General features: G+C 40.3%; 1 protein-coding gene across 1 annotated transcript in view; it reads left to right on the forward strand.

The window, feature by feature from the left end:
* Positions 1-21,924, forward strand: part of CSMD1 (CUB and Sushi multiple domains 1) — a 1,543,069-nt gene that overhangs the window by 1,140,410 nt on the left and 380,735 nt on the right. Inside the window, exons 20-21 of the mRNA XM_029912248.1 lie at positions 6,111-6,326; positions 12,428-12,616. Coding sequence (XP_029768108.1) covers positions 6,111-6,326; positions 12,428-12,616 — 405 coding nt within the window. The remainder of the gene's footprint in view (positions 1-6,110; positions 6,327-12,427; positions 12,617-21,924) is intronic.

A 21,924-nucleotide genomic window follows, 5' to 3' on the forward strand; every position in this document is an offset into this window, starting at 1 on the left:
AATGGAAGAGATTCTCTATTTGGCCATTACAAAAGGACACTCCATCTTTACAGTCATCAATTCCCTTTATTCTGGACTATTTACTATACCTGAAACAGCAAGGTCTGTCTGTGTCATTAATAAAGGTGCAACTGGCCTCTATCTCAGCTTTCCATCCCAGTTCAGCCAGTCATTTGGTTTTTCCTAACCCATGGTTGGCCGCTTCCTCAAAGGACTAGATAGACTGTACCCTCAAGTAAGACAGCCAGTCCCTGCATGGGATCTCAGCCTGGTGCTTTCAAGACTGATGGGCCCTCCCTTCAAGCCCCTAGCAACGTCCTCTCTTCTCTACTTTTCCTGGAAAGTAGCGTTCTTGGCGGCTATAATTTCAGCCATGACGCTGCTTGAGCTTAAGGCCTTGACTTCTGAGCCCCCATATACTGTCTTCTTTTATGACAAGGTGCAGTTGTGGCGACACGCAGACTTTCTCCCAAAAGTAGTTTCGCAATTCCATGTGAACCCAGACATATTTTTTTCCAGTGTTCTTTCCTCAGCCTCACACTAGCAACAGGGGGTGAAGGTTCCACTCCCTGGATGTCAGGTGAGTGTTAGCCTTTTACACTGAAAGAATAAAGCTGTTTCGGAAATCAACACAACTCTTCATTGCTATTGTGGAGCGTATGAAGGGGCTTCCAGTTTTGTCCTAAATAATCTCTTCATAGATCACGGGCTGTATCAAGTTATGCTACAACCTAGCAAAGATACCTACACCCGCACTGATGGCATGCTTCACAAGGGTGCAGGCATCCTCGGCAGCGTTCCTGGTGCAAGTTCCCATTCAAGATATCTGCAGGGCAGCAATGTGGTCATCAATCCACACCTTTACATATATCACACTATGCCATTATGCAGCAGGCCAGAGACGATGCCGCATTTGGCAGAGCGGTGCTGCAATCTGTGACCGGTTGACCCCTCCTTCTAGGAGATGCTTGGGAGTCACCTACTTGGAATTGACATGTGCAAGCACTTGAAGAAGAAACAACAGTTACCTAATTTCTCATAACTGTTCTTTGAGATGTGTTGCTCCTGTCCGTTCCAAGACCCACCCGCCTGCCCCTCTGTTGGAGTATCCAGCAAAAAGGAACTGAAGAGGCGGTCGATCTACAGGGACTTATATTCACTTCCATGAAGGCGCAACCCCAGGGAGCTCCACAGCCAACCTAATAGGTACTGCTAGGGGGAAAACCCTCCAACGACTGTGCATGTGGCATGCACACACCTACTTGGAATGGACACAAGCAACACATCTCAAAGAACAACAGTTACAGGAATGTAGGTAACCATTTTTTTAGCTGGACATCACTCTTCAGGCAAAATAATGGAAACGCTGATATAGAATTCAGTTGATACTGTGACAGACCCAGACCAGTTGGGTGCAGGAGTCTGGTAGAAGGCAAATATACTGGTCACTGGATGAATAGTTTTCTGTTCCCTGAGTGACCAGAGTAGGGGCTGCCCTAGAGCAATCAGGAACCTGCTAGAACCAATTAAGACAGGCAAGCTAATTAAGACACCTGGAGTCAATTAAGAACTTGCTAGAATCAATTAAGACAGGCAGGCTAATCAGGGCACCTGGTTTTAAAAAGGTCCTCCCGTCAGTTAGTGGGGGGTGCACAAGGAGCAGGGAGTGAGAAGGTGTGCTGCTGGAGGACTGAGGAGTACAAGTGTTATCAGGCTTCAGGAGGAAAGTCCTGCGGTGAGGATAAAGAAGGTGATGGGAGGAGGCCATGGGGAAGTAGCCCAGGGAGTTATAGCTGTCAAGCAGCTGATACAGGGGGCATTGAAGACAGCTGCTCTCCACAGGTCCCTGGGCTGGAATCTGGTGTAGAGGGCGGGCTCGGGTTCCCTTTATCCCCTCAACTCCCTATCGGACACATGAGGAGTTGACCTGATCTGTGAGAAACACCAGATGGGAAGGTCTAATTTGGAAAGGGATCTGGCCTGTCCCCGACCCACTAGGTGGGACAATAGAGCCTGCAGAGATTGTTCTCCATTTCCCCCATGCTGGCCAGTGATGAGGTTAGCTGAGTGAATGGCAGGTTTGAGTCTCTAGCAAAAGTGGCCAAACTAGGGGCTGCCGTGAACCTCTGAGGCAAGCAAATCTGCCAGAAAGCGCAGGACTCACCAAGGCAGAGGAGGAACTTTGTCACAATACATATATTCCTATCCTTTAATTCTTTAATGTCTGTCAACAGGATTTTATATTAAATAGGTCTTTTCAAACAAACCTGATTTCTTTCTTTGAGATTACAAGTTTGGTTGATGAAAGCAACTGCATTGATATACTAAGGTTTTGTAAGGCATTCTACTTAGTACTGCATGATATTTCAATTAAAATATTAGCACTATAAAATATCAATAGAGCATACATAAAATGGTTTTATTATTGGCTAACAGAGATCTCAAAAAGTGGTTGTCAATGGGGAACTGTCATCAAATGTTTAGTGGGGTTCTACAGGGATCAGTACCAGGCCAGACACTATTCCACATTTTCATCAGTGATCTGGAAATAAATATAAAATCACTGCTGATAAAATTTCTGGATGACACAAAGATTGGTGGTGTGGAAAATAATTGTTAAGACAGGACAGTCATACGGAGCTATCTTGATTGCTTTGTAAGCTGGGCCCATTCAAACAGCATATTTTTTTTAATACAGCCCAATGAAAAGTTAAACATCCAGGTGCAAGGAATGTATGCTATATCTACAGAATAGGGGACTGTATTCTGGAAAGCAGTCACTCTGAAAAGGATTTAGGGGGGATTTAGTAGACAGGCAACTCAACATGAACTTCCAGTGTGATGCTGTGAGGAAAAAAGTGCTAATGCAATCGTTGGGATAAACAGGAGCTGAGAGGTGATTTTACCTTTGTATATGGCATTGTTGAGACCAGTACTGGAAGAACGAGTACAGTTCTGGTGTCCATATTTTTAAAAGGATGCTGTAAGATTGGAGCAGGTGCAGAAAAGAGCCACAAAAATTATTCAAGGAGAAAATGTTTTACAGTGAGAGACTTGATCTCAAGTGAGTAGCCTATCAAAAGAAGATTGAGAGGTGACTTATTAGTAGAGCCATTCAGAACCTTTTTGTCAAAGTATGCTGTTTTGTCAAAGCTGTATCAGTTTCCACAAATCTTTTGTTCTGAGGAGAAGAAAGAAAGAAAGAAAGAAGTAGAGACAGACATGCTGGCTCTTTCTCTATAACCTAGGGGTTAGGGTGCTGGTTTGTGACGTAGAAAAACCCAAGTTTAAATCCCTTCTCTGCCTGATTTGGAGTGATCTGTCATGAAGTCACATACACTGCAGAATGAAAATAAATTTCTAAAATTGTCTTAAAATGGAATTGTCTCCCTTTGGTTGACTTTATTGATTAGTTTGTTGTTCATTGTGAGAATATAGTGGGTATTGAAAGTTTCTTTAATGTAGCAGAGAAAGCCATAACAAAAACTGGTGTCTGGAATCTCACCCAGACAAATTCAAATGGGAAATAAGGTGCAATTTTTTAACAATGAGGGTGGTTAACTAGTGAAACAGACTATCAAGGGAAGTGACGGATTCTCCATCCTTTGTCTTGAAATCAAGACTGGATGCCTTGTTGGAAGATATGCTTTTGGGATATTGCACTCAATACTGGGGTAACTGGATGAAATATAATGGCCTGTGATATTGCAGGAAATCAGACTAGATTCTCTGATGGTCCATTCTGGCTATAAACTTTATAAATGTATGAAAAATGGGAAGACAGAGAAATGTAGCATATTCTATATATACCTGGAATTATTAAAAAGAGCATTTTTAATTGCCATAAAAATAAATGCATTAGCTGCCATTTAAATAAATACCAAACAAGTAAGGCCATAAATTGTTATTTTTGTGTTGATTCACATTAGTCTTCAACTGAATAACAACTCTTCTAGGTGAATTATAGACACTTTTATCAATGAGGGACCACCCTTTGAGATAATTCTATAATTGAATATTTGAATATTTGAGCTAGTCTGTTAAAGTTGATATCATTTCAGAGAAGCTTTCTGATTTTATTTCCCTCATACTGAGCAGCAGAAAGGATTTTTTGTTTTTCAAAGTAATTCAAGACTATAAATTTTGCAAACATTGTAAAACACTGAAGTGGGGAGATAATTGTCCCAACAATAGTACAGACTCTGCAGTAAAATTGTTTTAAAGTGGATAGAATGTGATCATAATACAATGTCAGCAATTGACTCTTCAGGCCAGAAATGGAAGGACTGACCTCAATAATGAAATATTTTTATTCCTAGATTATGGGGGGATATCTGGATAGTCTAGTAAATTGAAAGTTGGCCTCACATAGTGCTCATGACAGCCTTACTATAAAGAGAAGAAACATCAGTCTCTAACAATTACAGTAATTATTCTGAAAAGGCACTCTTTCAGCATTTCCTTTTCTCTTCCCTCTCTCCAAAGGAATTGCATCCAGGGAGTTGAGAGGATGATCACTGTAGGCAAGCACCTGGGACTTAGGTATAGATTTAAGGATAAAGGGCTATTAGGGAAATGAATATCTTTTTGGTATGTGTAGTGGTAGGAATGCCAGTGTTAGAGATCTTGATTCAGATTTCATGGAGCCCCTAAACCAGTGAGGGTTTCAGAATGGCCAAGTGCAGAACATTGGTTTAGCATTTGATGACATTGAAAACCCACCCACCTGAACAAATTGATCATATTTATGGATACTCTTTGGACATAGAGCATATAGGTGCACTCATCAGACATGCACTCAGATACCTGTATTCAACCATATTGTATTCATGCAGTTACACATGAATACCCTGTGCATATGAAATAATAATAATGCTTTGTATGCCCTATATATATGGCTTCCGCTTTTCAAAGTGTTGTACATAAATTAACAATTAATTCTTACAATTTTACTGTGTGTCAAGTAATATTATTATTTCTCTTGTACAAATGGGGAAAATGAATCCCAGGGAAGTTATGTGAGTTGCCCACAAAAACAAGCAAGCTAGTGGCAGTCTGGTGCTCTGTCAACTAGACCACAATCTCTTGATTGTTTTTCCTTCCATATCTCTTGAAGGTTTTCAGTCTGTATCACCTGTGTGTAAAGCGAATAACGGCATTGCACCTGAAGCAGGGGGGACATTGTCCGGGCTTGCTGGAGGAGGGGTAGCAATGCTTTATGGTGGAGGGCGGGGAAAGAGATCAGAAGCTGCTGCAAAAAGGTGGGTGGGGGTCAGCGTGGTGACGCTGACTCATCCCCTGGGAACGTAAGTGTGGAAGCCTTTAAAAGGGTCAAGCCTGGGCATTAAAAGCCCTTTCTCCATGCAGCAGGCAATGCAGCACCCCTCCATCCGTCCTCTCGAGGTGCTAATATCAGGTTGGGTTAGGACCTGATGTGGGCATTGCACTAGTCTCTTCTTTTTAGGGGGGCTGAGAAGACATTTTTCCCTCAGCACTATAGTGGCTTCAGTGCAGTGGGGATTTTCTCGCCTTCCCCAGAGCGGGTGTCAGGGAGGACCTATTATAGTGAGGAGAAAATGGGGTTAAGTTATATGTTGCAACTCATTTTGTAAGTGTGGGGTGGATATCAAGTGCAGTTACTCCACAGGGAAGGCATCCAGTGACCAGATAAATGGCCTGGTGAAGGACTTAAAAAAGGAGGTGCTGGTTAAAGGAATAGAATGGGGAGAAGGTTTTGGGGCTCCTATGATTGGTACCCTTTCTTATAGCCCACAAGATCCATCCTAAGAGGGGAGGGTGGATGGTATGGTCCAAGCCGTGGGCTAGTTGGGGAACCTGGATGGAAAATAAAGGGAGGCTGGTGGAAGCCACAGGTATTTATTTGAATGAACATGGAGTTGCCTTTACTGTACACTTTTAACTGCTGGGTAGTCCCAGATATCTAATAATAAAGTTGTGCCCTGATTAAATCCATATAAAGTGTATCTTGTCCTTCTTTCGGTATAGCCAGACAGAGAAAACTAGCTCAGATACAGCAGCAAATAACTACCCTATATTCCAATTCTATACCTTTAACTTTTAACACTCCCTCACTTTTTTTTTTCTTCCAGGAGTACAGTTGGTCTTTCATACCTTTCACCTTGAGAGTTCTCATGACTATTTGCTTATCACTGAAGATGGCAGCTTCACAGAACCAGTGGCGAGATTAACTGGCTCAGTGTTACCCCCTACAATTAAAGCTGGCCTCTTTGGAAACTTCTCTGCACAGCTTCGATTTATATCTGACTTTTCAATCTCCTATGAAGGTTTCAATATAACATTTTCAGGTAAAGAATTCAGGACTAACAAATGGTTTGAAAATAACTTCAATTATTGTTTTACATTTTAGTCAGAACAAATGTTACTAAATTGCAATAAAAAGAAGTTGTTTGAGGTGTTTATAAATCCTGGTTTCCAGAATAGGAGATAGAACAACAATGAATAAATTACCTCAAAATTAGCAAGTGTAAAGAAGGCTAACAGCATCAGAGGGGGAGATGACTTCATTAGTGAAGAGGAGGCTGTTTGAGATGTGACCTGCTCCAGTGAACACCTGGGGCTACGGGAGTAAGGATGAGCTCTCTCTTAACCAGACAAAGAAAACTGGTGAGAAATGGAGAGGAAGGGTGCAGTTGAGGGAGAGAACCATCACTGGCAGAGGAATAAAGCAAGGGATAAATGTGTGAGGAATAAACGGAAGAAAGTATGTCAGAAAGGCAACAGCAACAGGTGGGAGTAATGGAGCAGTCATTCATGCCAAAAATGATCTGGGATTGGTATCCATGTATTATGTAAAAATAAAAATGTTTGAATTATCAGGCTTTAATGTATCAAGAAGTTCTGGTAATTATATCAACTAATATTTGAGTGGAATTTAAACCCCATAAGTCACAGTTGCGTGTTATTTACTCTGTATTGATGTAACAAGAGTGCACATATGGAACGGATAAATTCTTCAATATTTTTCTGTGCCAATTCCCACTTCTGGGATGTATAAACCCGTAGAGCTGCATGATATTACCCCTCTAGAAAGCAGTGATTGTTTAATCTGCTCGTTCTCCCTTCTTGGATCTGATTTAGTGACTGGGGAGCTACTGCCCCAAATGTTATTGCATTATTTTTCAAAAGTAGCAAGCTGATCAGCTAGAGATTATGCCTTTCCTTCTCTGATTTACAAGAATATGCACCTTGCTGTTTTCAAGTAAAATATAGTGACTGGATTTCTTGTTCAAAAGAGTTGTTGGTTACAGCAGCAACAATAGCTTTACTTGTCAGATGACTGATTTTACCCATTGCAGATACTGTACATTAATCAAGCAAGAAGTTAGCTGTGGTAAGATGTTGTAATGTGTATCAAACTATTTGCATGATCTATCAATCTATTTTTAAATAACTCACAAAAGGAACTTGAATATAAATACACAAAATAAGGTTACTGATGCAAGGAAAAAAGTTCTTGGGTAACAGTTTTGTGAAATATCAAGTGTTTCTCACTCACAAAAAGGGCTTACATCTTGTCTTCAGCCAATACACCGGAATTAGATAGGTAGCCATAATATCATAAATATGCATTTTACAGGACAAACAACTGAGTTTAGGAATATTATTTCCTCACTTTCAGACAAGTAAAATGTACTTCTGCAAAGTGAGAATTGTTTACTGAAAAGAGAACAGTTTGAACTGAATGAGCTGAGACAGCAGTTTTCTCCAGCATCACTAAAAACTGAACTGACAGAGGTGATGGAAGTCTAGAAGACAAATAGAAAATGATGTATTAAGCATGCAAAGCAATCACTTTCACAGTTTTGATCTGCCACATGTGAGCTGTTTTGCTGTATTCTACTTTCAAAAGCATTTTTTCTTTGACTACAAAGTGACTGTACTACTAAGTTTATTTTTCAGTTCCTCTACAAGGGAAAAAATATCCTCGAGGGGTTATTTTGACTTCCCATTGAACTTAACTTTTAAAAATTGCAATTTCAGTATGCAGTAAGTAAGTATGCAGGTTGCAGATGTAAATTAATATGTGCAATATAAATGACTAGTAAAACTGGAAATATGAATGTTTTATGTACACTGTTGCACATGCAAATAGGCAAAATGTCATCTGATTTTTATAATAATCAGGAAATAGATTTTGTTTATGCTGCACAATGTCACTCCCGCTAATTATGACTATATATTCCCTCCCATTTGTATCTTCATTGGTGCTGTCCAATTGGCATGTAAAAACTATTCTTTCCCCCTGGAAAACAATAAGTGTTTAAGGCGACATCCTCATTGTTATTTGGTAGTATCTTTCACCCATTTTGCAATCACAATGGACAGGTTTAAATATATTCCCAAGGTGGGAGAAAGTGGAGAATTAAGCTACGTCTACAATAGCACTTTTGTCGGTAAAACTTTTGTCGGTCAGGACTGTGAAAAAACACCCCCCCCCCCCGACCGACAAAAGTTTCACTGACAAAAGTGTTGGTGTGGGCAGCGGTCTCTTGTTGGGAGATGCTCTTCTGCCAACGTAGCTACTGCCATTCGTTGGGGTGGTTTAATTATGCTGGCAGGAGAGCTCTCTCCTGACGGAACAGAGCAGCTACATGGGAGACCTTATAGTGGCACAGCTGCAGTGGTATAGCTGTAAGGTCCATAGTGGGGGCATAGCCTTAGGCCTAAAGTCTCTTCTTTTTCTCTGTAAATCTATCAGTCCTCTATTAGGAGCTTGTTGGGGACACCATTCAAAAACAACAACACAACAAATAAAAAAATTACAGAAGTTCTCTTCCTTGAGTCATTTAAAATTGAGCATGGCAAAACAAGAACTGTCATCTCAAAGAACTGTGTTTCAAACACATTAAATTAATGATACAAAATAGACTTCATGGAACATCTATGACACATGCATCACAAATTGACTGAGCAGAGTGGTTTATTTCTTTCACTCTTACTACTATCGCAGAGGAGGCAAATAAAATACACAGAATAATGGAATGTGTAGAGAAAGTCAGTTAAGTACCCCATTTACTTTTTCCTGGAATACAGGAATAAGGGAACACCCAATTAAATTAAAAGAAAAAACATTTAAAATTAAAAACACCTAAATTACACAAGACTAATTCACTTGTAGAACTCATTGCTACAAGGCATTATTGAGAAAAATAAGTGGATTTCAGAATAGGATTAAGTCATTTATATAAATAGTAAGCATTGACTGGCAGTTACATTGGCTAGGATAAAAATGTACATGAAATACTAACCACCATTCTTCACAAGTTAAGTAATATATTAACTTGGGGAGGGGGGCGGGATAGTGGTGGTTGAGGGTGGGGAGTGTTACATCACCTCTGACCTAGAGGATCTGATCCAGAAGTCTCCCAAACATTAAATGCTGACCAGTCACAGGGATAGCACAGCAGAATAGATAGAAGATTGTCTGAGCCATGTAGTAATTTATGTGTTCAGTTGTTCTCCATTGTTCCTGTTACCCATTTTTTGTTAACAAAGTGGTGAGCAACTCTAGCCCTGTCCCTGCAATGTGCATAAGTACATACAACACTGAAGTTGAGGGGACTACACAGATGGTTAAAGCATGTTCTTATGTGCTTTGTTGGATTGGAGCTAGAGTGCTCAGCACTTTACAAGATTAAGCCCTTAAACTGTAATTTTTCCAACCAGATCCTGGGCTGTTGCCACTCTCCTCTGCACCACCAACAGAAAGGGATCCTGAAGCTAGCATAGCTGGCAAGAGAATGTTTTCCCTAGTGTAGGGGAATTATAGGAAGCTTTTTAGTTCCTAAACTTACATTGGGTGACAGGTCTGATATACTTCTGACCCAGTATCACAGAAGCCCAAAATATGGCTTAAGGGCACCTTATCAGTTGACCCTTGCACCCCTCTGATACAAACTATGCATTCTTTGTCTGTAGCAGTATATCTGAGATACCGCCTTTTTTTTTTGCATATTAAGTATCGTGCATATTTATGTCACTACATAAATATAGTAATACCCTCTAAAGAATAACCCTGATACATGAACTAGGAGGTCTAATAGATGTTTTCTGTTTCTAATTTCAATTATTCTATTACTCATACTGTGGCATCTGCCACCAAAACAAAAGGCATCATAGGTGGAAACCTACCCCTCTTTCTACTTAGGCAGAAATGTTAATTGTGTTGTACTGTAGTAACAACATTTATTCTCTAAATCACTTTTTAACACTTTACAAATATTAAGAAAAATAAATAATTAAGGATTGTTTATTTCTCAAATGTACACTTTAAAAACATTTTATCAGGAAAGAAATGTAAAGGAAGAAAACATAACTTTGTCTCTATTCCCCAGGTCTTGGTTATGTCAGGTTGTAACAGAAAGCCTCAGAGGGCCAGGTGGGCTAGTGGGTAACACATCTAGTATCCAGCCTCAACTCCCAGCAGGAAGGTCTTTCAATCCAATTCCTCACCAGTGTATGGGCTTAGCTACACTTTGGGTTTTCAGCGTCCTTGCCCTTTTCTTACCAGAGGGGGAGTGGGGTGGGAATGAGGCTTGTGCCCTTACTGCAGCAGGGGAAGTTTGTAAGGGAGGCCAGTCTCCCGTCTCCCCCCCCAGGCTTTGACCCAGGGCCCTTTGAGAGCCAATCACTTGGAGTGTCTTCAGAGTTACCCCTTCAGGTCACTTCCTAACATCCATCTCTCTCTGTGGCTCCCAGTCCAATACAAGATCAAAGAAAAGATAACTAAACCTTCAGCCCCAACCGGACTCAGTAGGCAGTCCTATTGCTCACAGAGATGCTTCTTTTGAACCCTGGTTTCAGAGCCCTCAGACTAGGTTTGTCTTCCTCCCTCCTTCTAAGCTGGGTTGCACCTATTTAAGCTTCCTCTCCAGTTGGAGCATGCTTTGCAGGTCTGGCAGGGTGGGGCTACCTGGGCTCAGTGTTTTCCTTTAACCCATTTGGGCCTGATGTGGGGTATTTACACCCCATCACACAGGTGTGGATGCCTTGTTGCTAAATTTTTTACTCAGTGCAACTGTATGCAATTAAAATGTCAGAGTTTTCAGATTTATGTAGATTGATTTGATATCCATTTTATATTTACTTAAACTTTTATGCAAGTTATAATTTGAATTCATGACTCTATCTAGGACTAAGAATGCTATCTATTCTTATCTAAATAAGACCTATTTGTTATTAACTGGTTAGACACTGAGAAGATATAGTCATCATATTACAATCTGTTAGGTATGATTTACATTTTTCATGTTATACATTTTTCTTTAATCTATTTTGTTGTATGTATATTATCTCAGTTGACAGGGTTTTATATTTGTGATTGTCTTTTCAACTTTGTAGAAATGTAATTAAAAGAAAGTTTAAAAAAAAAACGCTAAAGAAAATGTGTTCAGAGTGATTTCAAAACCCAATCTATCTCCTCAGTAATTGGATTTGTAGGACTGAAAGAACAAAGTATAGCTCTTTTAAAATAAATCCTAATTCTTTACAAGTGCAAATTGAATAACTAAGAACTATATACTCTCCTTGATCTGTGAGCACAATTCCCTTTGACATCAATGAACGTTCTAGTGCAGTGCATGGTTCTGTGTGTGCCTGTGCAGTTAACATCTAGTTATGCTGAAAGAGCAATTACATACTTATAGAGGCCTATCCAGGAGCCTGATTTTTCTTTCCCTTAAACCAATTTTACACTATTGTAGCTCCACAGTTTTGGGTGGAATTACTCCTGATTTACAGTGTAGGTAAGAGGAGAATCAGATCCCAGGCATTTTTCTTTTATTTAGGTGTACAATTGTTTCTGATTAAGTGACAGCATTCATGATTTTCAAGAGCAAGCAAGGGCAATTTTTCACCTGATTAGGAGTGCAGTTCCACTCTTTGTTCATGAAACTCAAGCACATCTTTTGAAAATGTGGTGATGCATCTCTACATCAATTTGATCTTTCATTAGATTTGAGTAAGCTTTTTTCCATTTTATTATAGGTTTGCAAACTATGAAGTTCATTCCTAATGTTTGGTAGTTCAACCGAATTGCACTATAATGAGTTATGTTCAAGAGATACAAACAAATTGTAAGGAACCTCTCATGGTATGAAGCTGATTAAAGTCTCTGAACTTAAGAAAATCAATGTAACTATGTATCTACATATCCCACCCACATTACTGTACATCATACCATAACTAAAGGATAAGGAGCAGACTGGAAGAATCAAGCAATATTTTTAGTGGAGCCATTGTTAAATAGACTTGGATTATGGACATCTGTGGAAGAATATGCTTTCCAAGTTTTTTATACCAGAACTGTACCTTTCATTTGTTGTCTGTAATTTTTAAGGTATGGGATTTTCCCATTTATTTATATATTCTGTTTTTTTGTCAGCAGAATATAATCTGGAACCATGTGATGATCCTGGCGTTCCTGCCTTCAGTAGAAGAATCGGTTTTTACTTTGGTGTTGGAGACTCCTTGACATTTTCTTGCTTTCCTGGATATCGCTTGGAAGGTGCTAATAAACTTGCCTGCCTGGGTGGTGGCCGTCGTGTATGGAGTGCACCTCTGCCAAGGTGTGTGGGTAGGTGGTCACATGCTTTCATTTCATTCATCAAATCGTTGATAGCACATGGCAGATGTCAGAATAGTGGGCATAGAAAAAAACTCTAGAAGTAAAGGGACAGATCTCCAAACTTTATGTACTCATAGGTCAGTCAGAGTTAAAATTTTTAGTACTGCATGACCATTGTAGTTAGAGGAGACAAACAGAAAACAAGCACTTAAGGATGTTTTAAATTAACATTGGGGTTTGGAACAATTATATTTATCAACTAAAATTATAATACTATAAGTCCCAAAGGTATAGTGAGATAAAATGCAAAGCAGGTTTCAAAACTCAAGTTTGAATAAGGAATGTGTGATTCCTGAACAAAGAATTCATTGTGAGAATTAGCAATGGAATACAACTGGAACCAGAGTTATACTGGGCCAGGTTCTGCCTTTATAAAGGGATCACTCAGGTATAAGTGAAGACAGAATTTGATCAATTATCTTTCAGGGTAAAGAAATAATCACTAGATCTTTGAGATGAAAAAGCTTCTCATAGATTCCCAAAATTGACTTTTAAAGTGATTTTCACTTTTTTTTTCTTGTTGTGTTTGAAATAAAACAAAAAAGTGCTGCTTTTAAAGTATCTGTGATTCTAAGCACAAAGGCAAGTGAATAAATAGTTCTTTGTGAGTGATATTAAAAATGGAATTTTTACATGTTCAGATTTGAATTATATTTGAATTGCAGAGGTACTGTATTTGATTTGTGGGTTGATTTAATGATATGGTGATTGCTAACTGGCCTGCATATACATTGTGAACTGCTTGCAACTGAAGTGATTCTGATCAGTTGATATTGACATAATAACCCTGAAATGTCAAATACATCCCCTCACCTCTGAGTGAATTGTTTTGAGAAGGTTCATGTTTTTTATGATTTTATTTCATGAGGGGGAAATTCGATTGTAGAATTTTGATTTTTGTTTTTTCTTTTTTTTAAAGAGCATAATAGCATATCAGCATAAAGACATAAGGTCCTCTTCTGCATGAAAAATCACACCAAAGGGGAAAAACTTAAAATTAAATTTTATCATGATTGACAAGGCTTACTGTGTTAACCTCTCAATGGTGCAAAATTAGTGGCATGGCCTGGGTGGAAGGGACCTGAGAGTCAATTGGAGCTTGAGGATATGTTGAAATTCTTAGCTCCAGGCACCTATTGGAGAAACTATCCTAAACTTCAACATGATTCCCAAGACCCTATCTACTCCCAGGCAGCATGGTTAAATCAGTGACTGTGCTGATATTGTTTCACTGCCGCTGGTGGCACACTAAACATTCTGCACTATACACCATTTTATAAGAGTGCAGCTGAACCTAGGAGAACATCACACTGCACCCAGTGTCATTATGCATTTGAGTCCTATTCATTTGAAAGGGCAGGGAATTATTCTATAGTACCTTTCAGATTGGCTATGTGAGCTGAAAAATTAGCTCCTTATTTCTCTATTCTTAATAGAAAGATGACTTTATTAGCTTGGCAATTCTAAAACTATTAATAAGTAATGTTTTCCACTAAGTTTATCAATATGTTAGGCTATGTCTGGATTCAACAGAAATGGAACATAAAAGTTGTTGCTATGGTATATTGTGTCAATGAAAATGATACACTAATTTCTTTGCGTTCTCTTATGTTTGATCTGAAATTAAGTCAATTCAAGTAATTGATTTCAATGCAATCAAAATATTTGTTCCTTCAGTATGCATATAGGTAGGAAAATTAAGTGTGTATGATTAAAAAGCATTTGACTATCATACAAAACAGAGTTTGATCGCTTATGATATTCCTTTAATATATTTTCCTTTAGTCAAATCAATATTAGGTCTCACAGAAAGGAAGCTTTTGCCTCAGCCATTAGCCAAAGTTCAGGGTCCCGCAGCTTGTTTCCATTAAGAGGAGAAGTGATGATGGGGTCAGGTATCTTTGATGCAATCCTGTCTACATATAAAAAATGTTCAAAATATTATTTTCTTGAACAGAGGAGGACTGAAACAACAGGAGGCAGTTTCTTTGTTCACAGCTAGGGCCCTACCAAATTCATGGTCCATTTTGGTCAGTTTCACGGTCATAGGATTTTAAAAATCATAAATTTCATGATTCCAGCTATTTAAATCTGAAATTTCACAGTATTGTAATTATAGGGATCCTGACCCAAAAAGGAGTTGTGGGGAGGGAGGGGAGGAGTCACAAAGTTATTGTAGTGGGGAATTGCAGTACTGCTACCCTTACTTCTGCAATGCTGCTGGCGGTGGCGCTGCCTTCAGTGCTGGGCACCTGGAGAGCGGTGGCTGTTGGCCAGGATCCCAGCTCTGAAGGCAGAGCCACCGCCAGGAGCAGCACAGAAGTAAGGATGGCATGGTATGGTATTGCCACCCTTACTTCTGCGCTGCTGCTGGTGGGGTGCTAGCGACAGAGCTGGGCACCTGGCCAAAAGCTGCCACTCTCCAGCCGCCCAGCTGTGAAGTCAGCGCAGAAGTAAGGGTGGCAATACCGTGACCCCTCTAAAATAATCTTGTGACCCCTCTGCAACTTCCTTTTGGGTCAGGACCCTCAATTTGAGAAACACTGCTCCCCTTTGAAATCTGTATAATTTAGGGTAAAAGCACACAAAAGACCAGATTTCACGATCGGTGATGTGTTTTTCATGGCCATGAATTTGATAGGACCCTATTCATAGCTCCAAGTCCCTTTCAGCCAACTTCTCCTTCTACGCTTCTCTTGGTTCCATGCTCCCTATGCTTGTTTAAGTGGTATCTGGTGCATCCTTGCTGCCTTCTCTGTCTGTTTCTGTAGTATTTCCATGCCTCTGTCTGACACAGACACATACCCCTCCACCAAACAATATCCATTGAAAAAGTCTCCTCCCACATAGTTCCATTTCCTGGTTAGATTCACATGTCCCTTTGTTTTGGTTTGAGACTCTTATTGTTTCTTACATTTATCCTGAATGAAGGGTGCCTGTTACACAGATGCCAGGTTTTTATGTTATCTATAGAATGAATATTTCTATTTGAATAGTATTAACTTCCGTGAAGTCATATCAAATTAAAATAGAATATTTATACAACTGCAACTACTTACATGACAGCTACATAAGGTAAATACAAAATAGCTTACAAATTAATTCCATCCAATGTTTTCAAGCTATAAAACAAGTAAAAACCCAATCCTGTACACCCTTACGCACCTGAGTGGTACTTACTGATGCAAGTAGTTCCGTTAAAGCCATTTCTCTCAAGGCTCTCCAGATTGTTTTGCATATGGTGGACACTTCCCCCTGCTTGGAGATCCATTGGTTTCAAAGTGTACCAAGGCACGCTGGTGTGAAGAAAGATATGGGTGGGTTACCAATATGGGGAAGGGAAATTCCCCCACCCCCCAACTCAGCAGCCAACCAGAACTCCAAGGAATACCTTCCTCCCTACCAGTTTGGTCAAATCATGTGGTAGAGGGCTTTCCCTTCACCCCCTCCCCTGGTTCTTGTGATGCACACAGAAAGCAGAAGACCAGAAGTGCGAAGTGCAGGCAATGCAATGTTTGTTGGGGTTAGTTTCAAGTAAACATATCCATAGCTCTACATGCTGGCAGGGTAGGTTAATCAGTGTTCTGTTCCCAGGTCTCATGCCGGAGAGCCTTGCCTGTGTCCCCATTCCCACCTCCTCCTCCTTAGCAGATCCAAATATACCTGCAATGCACGCCCCTACTCCAACCCCTTACAGCTTATGGTCATGTTCTGTTTTGAAGGGTCATGAGTCTGGGGTCTTTGTCCCAACTCTTTTGTATCCCATGGGAGGGATAAGCAGTGAGGTTGTGTCCTGGACAATGCTAGGCTTTTCTTTGGCCTTTAGTGCTGCTTATGCCTGACCCTTCATCTCTCCTTGCCCCCCTTAACTGGTTGCTTGACCTTGGCTTGGGAGAAGAGCCAGGCAGTCTTCCAATGTATGCTCATATATTACACTCCCACCATACCCTGTAACACTTTTAACTCCATCTCTTATCACCCCATCTGCTTGTGGGCAGATGTAACACAAGGTGTCTTTATTCTTTGTTTACACATATTAATAAGGATATAATAGCATCAAAAAGGCAAACCCAAAATTCTATGCCAGGCTAACAAACAGGCCTATATACTAACACCATCTTTCCCACTCAGAGGGGGTGAGGGTAGGGGATAGAAATTCTTTGGCTAAAATGCCAAAGAATGATTTCCTATAACAACTGAATTAGCAAAGGAATGCATACATGTAATTTTAATATTCAGTGACTGAATATTGATAATAACTGTTGAGCCAACATTTCAAAAATATGGAAGATATTGTTCACTGTCATATATAACATCATGAGGAATTAATGCAAAGTGTTGAGATGGATGTATTCAAAGTACAACCTACGCAGAGTTTTGCAAACAGTTTAAGGATATAGAGAGTCATGAAATGTATTGTTGCTTAATTTACATAAGCTTTCTCTTGTTCAGGTGTGTTTATATTCCAAAGTTTACTCATAGGTATATTTTATTAAAAATTTCCTCTGCATCTGTTGCTTTGTGAAAGCCTTCTTTTTGTTATGTGTAGGCTTTCAGTCATTAACTGTTAGGTGAATTTTAAGTTTAGGGTTCCCACTGAAATTAATATTGTTAGTTTCTACTCTTGGCATATACTGTATGAACTGTTGTGTGCACTTATAAAATACTTAATCATTAACTATTTCAATAGAAACTGTACTTTAATGAAAAGTGGCTGGATAAAGGTTTTTACTTAAAATGTCAGGCATATGAACCAGGCTTCATAAACTACAGTTTTTCATGATAGAATCCCTTTATTTGTTTGAATATATGATGACTGTATTACTCAGCTGTTCATTCTCCATTTGTTGACCAATGTTGTTTATGGAACACTTATTTTAAAAAATTATACAGCCTACATCTTGCAGAACTGAAAACAAAAATCTTCAGCCATTCAGAAGGTTCTCAGGATGATAGTTTGTGGATTGTCTAAATTTGATGTTAAACAGCTTCCGTATTTTACTTTGTTCTTAGTACTTGTTATGCAGACATTATCTTGTTTTTTTCTTGAACTTAGGAATCAAGGTGCATGACAGCAGTAAATTAAGTAACAGGGGAATTGGTAATTTTTTGTTCTCAGTCTGAACAATTGTATCTTCTGACCTACTGAACCATCAGTATAATATTCTTGGTTTTTCTGAAAGACCTATTGTAGTTTCCTTTGTATCTCATTCCAATATTCTATCAAATTTAGTAAAAAAAAATCCCAGATTTATTCAGCCAGGGGCAAGATTTAGAACTATTGATGTGGAAGAGGAGAATTAACCTGGCTTAGTATCCTGGGACCAACACAGCTAAAACAACTTAGAAGGGAAAAGACATTTTACGTGCTTTTCATGTAATCCTTCAGACATTTTCTATCTTAACCTTTTAGCAGGTCTTTTCTTCACTATATTTTTAATAAGGGATTTGCATCTGAAATCTTGACTAATTTCCCAAAGTAATTTGTATAATCATGTTTTGCATTGCAAATTTTTTAAAAGTTACAAAGACACCTACAGTTGTTGTAATAATTAAGTATCCAAACTTTGAGTTAGCCATGTGGTTGTGTGATTGGATCTTCTCCTTATTGTGACAGAAACAGGTTTCAGTTTCTAGGTCTTGTCTCTTGCACAGCTTTGGGGTAGAGAATTCATCATGTTGGTCTGTAATGACTCCCCTTAGTTACTTCATAGCAGTTTTTCATGGATTTTAAAGGTCTTTATTATAATGAAATCTGGTTGTTATGATGTATGGCCATGAGGTTAAGACGTGTAAAAATCCTTGAGAATACCTAGTATTCCAGAAGCATGAGGAGGACAGAATAATATTAGACAATATGTATTTTCTTTGCTAATGCCTAGGCATTGGAAAAGTGATTCTGAATTAAAATATTAAGGAAGGTGCCAACATTTAAAATATTATTTCTCAAGTTCATGTATCCATTTGATGTCCTGTTTTCCCCTATGCGGATGTAATTCCTAAAGAGGAGAGGGAACTCCATGACTGGTAACTTGGTGTTTCCTACTCTTTCTTCTGTTTGGAGGGCAGGATTCCCTAACCATGAAAAAAATCAGTCCTTCTGCCCCATACTCCACAGCTCACTTGAGTCTTTGCAGGTGCTACCTGAGGCACCAGGTATCCATTTGAGTGCTGCTATCCTTTGCTCTGCCACACAGACCTACAGGATCCTGTTGTTACCTAAAAAGTACAGCTCCTGCCTCCTAAATTTCTCCCCAGTGGAGGGTTCCACAAGATGAAAGGGAAAACAGCCCAAACTGATGCAGACTCAAGTTTACATTAACTTGCCATGTCTTTTGCCATTATTTTTGTGACTGAAGAATACAGGAGTCTAGTCAACTCCCCATCTGTCAGTCCCCCCCCCCCCCCATTTCTAGAAACCAGTGGAGTTCATAAGGGCTCAGATGAAATCAGGAGCACACCACTTATATAGAATTCCCCTATATCTATGGATGGCAGTTCTTCTTGGTTTGATTACACTGGAGGAGGATGGGATCATTAAAAAAAAACAGTTTCATTACTTTGGCGGGGGGGAACTAACTAGGGGTGTGTGGGTTTTTTCACACAAAAGAGCTAATAGAAATGAGTGGATCGATTTATAAATAGATTACACTTTTATTCAGTTCATAGAACAATAATAATATATCTTTCATTAAATCTATGTACAAGATACCCATTCCTAACTTACCACAAAGCACTTTACAAACTACATGCAGGAAAAAAAAACATTTATCCAAACAGTTATATTTGAACCCAGCAGAGAAGGAGATAGACACAGTCACAGATAAAGCTGATAGAAATATAGCCATGTGATGTGCTCACTTTATTGTTCTAGCTGTATAACTGAAACTAACACAAAAGTGTGGCTTTGCACTGGGGAGGAGAGAGTGCTAACATTTAAAGCAGGGGCGGGCAAACTTTTTGGCCTGAGGGCCGCATCGGGTTTTGTAAATTGTATGAAGGGCCGGTTAGGGGAGGGGGTCGTGGCCCGGCCCCACCTCCTATCTACCCCACCCCCCGGGACTCCTGCCCCATCCAAATCCCCCTGTTCCCTGGCGGCCCCTCTGGGACCCCTGCCCCATCCACACACCCCCGCTCCCTGTCCCCTGACTGCCCCCGGACCCCCACCGCCATATCCAACCCCCTCCTCATTCCTGATGCCTCCCCCTCCCCCCGGGACTCCTGCCCCATCCAACCACACCTTCTCCCTGTCCCCTGACTGCCCCTGGAACCCTGCCCCTGACTACCCCCTGCCACCCCATCCAACCCCCCCTCCTTCCTGATTGTCCCCCTGGACTCCTACCCCCATTCAACCCCCTGACCACCCTGCCCCCTGACCACCACCCTGAACTCCCCTGCCCTCTATCCAACCACCCCTGCTCCCTGCTCACTTACCACGCTGCCTGGAGCACCGGTGGCTGGCGGCACTACAGACTGGCACTCCAGCTGACCAGCTGGAGCCGGGCCACGCTGCTACCGCCACCCCACAGCACAGAGCACCGGGTCATGCCAGGCTCTGCAGCTGTGCTGCCCCAGGAGCTCACAGCTCTGCCGCCCAGAGCATTGCGCCTGCGGCAAAGCAAGCGAGCTGAGGCTGCGGGGGAGGGGAGACAGCAGGGGAGGGAACAGGGGCGAGCCTCCTGGGCCAGGAGCTCAGGGGCCGGGCAGGATGGTCCCGCAGGCCGTAGTTTGCCCACCTCTGATTTAAAGGGACTGAACATCACACAAACACTTATGTTTGAATGTCCCTGTTATCTGGTTTTCAATTTTGCCCTCCGAAAACTTGCTCAGTAGCTCACTCAATGAGAAGAACAACCACTTATATGAATATTTTTGATCCCCCCAAATGTTTCAGACAAATAGGATTGGTTGTGCACAAACAAATCAGTTCCCGCTGATACTGAATCCTGTTGAGTTCGCTACACACTAATGGAGGACAGGAATTAAATACCACCTTATCCTAGTGAACCTGCACCACAGCATTCAGATGGTTTTATATTTTGTTATACAAGGTTAGTTAGTTATATTTTATGTTATGCAAGGTCAGTTAGGGCTTCCTATTAAACCTGGTGAAATGAATACTACCTCCATTGTAGTGAAATTTCTGCTTTAAAGGTAATATGGGCTACTTCAGTTTGTGACATGCAAAGTATGACTATAATGGACCTTTGCATGGAAATACGTATTTGTGTGATGGTGCAGTGTGTGAAAAATATTCCCCTGTGTTGTTAGCTCCAGCTTTTTTGCCGCCCAAGCGGCAAAAAAAAAAAAAAAAAAAAAAAGCTGCGATCGGCGGCACTTCAGCGGCTGCTCTACCATGCCGCTTCATTCTTCAGCGGTAATTCAAATTGCCACCAAAGACCCAGACGTGCCGCCCCCTTACATGGGGCTCTCCAAGCACCAGCTTCCTGCGCTGGTGCCTGAAGCCGGCCCTGGCTGCAACTAAGGGATTTATACCACAGTTAAACTATCACTGAAATGCACTATGACAGCAGTCACATTACACTTCCATTTCATTTATGTATCCCAATTGACTAATTTTGCTTGTGTCTGTATGGCTGATGAAGTGAACTCATTTTTTGGTACTGTTTTATGCCCTACATAGAATATTCCTAAAACAGGCTATGGGACAGCACAAAGTTGCTGTTGAAAAGATACAGAAACTGGGTGTTACATTATTTCATGTTTAATTAGTGTGGCTCCATTATTAAATTGTATGTGGCAGTTTATTTTTAATGATATATTAATGCTGAATTACAGTGGAATCTTTATGGAGGCACTGTTCATGTCATATTCACATTACTATCACTAATGTATCATGCTCAGTGGTGTTACAGTAAATACCACATGAATAATTAATAGTGGGGTGCTAACATAAATTGACCACACTTTCTAATAAGTAGCTCTTCTTTAATAATTTGTTTAGTATTCACTGTAAAATATTGAATTATAATGAATCTATTTTGTCATGTTGTAATGGTGAGTTGCAATTTCATAGGAATTCCAACATAAGTGACACCCCTGCCAGCCTGAACAGGACTGGAGAATTCTTTGGTATTATCAACCCTTAGGATTTGAGTTTTATATTGTTATTTTTACTTCCCTCACATCATATAATTTGAAAGGCCTTCATCTTTGAGCAATTTGGGCCAAATCTGGAAATTCTTATTCATCTATAATTCAGTCCTCAGTCAGACAAAGCTCCCATTTAAGTTCTG

The sequence above is a fragment of the Terrapene carolina genome, unplaced genomic scaffold (assembly GCF_002925995.2).
Source record: "Terrapene carolina triunguis isolate 2854851 unplaced genomic scaffold, T_m_triunguis-2.0 Scaffold42, whole genome shotgun sequence".
Lineage (NCBI taxonomy): Eukaryota > Metazoa > Chordata > Testudines > Emydidae > Terrapene > Terrapene triunguis.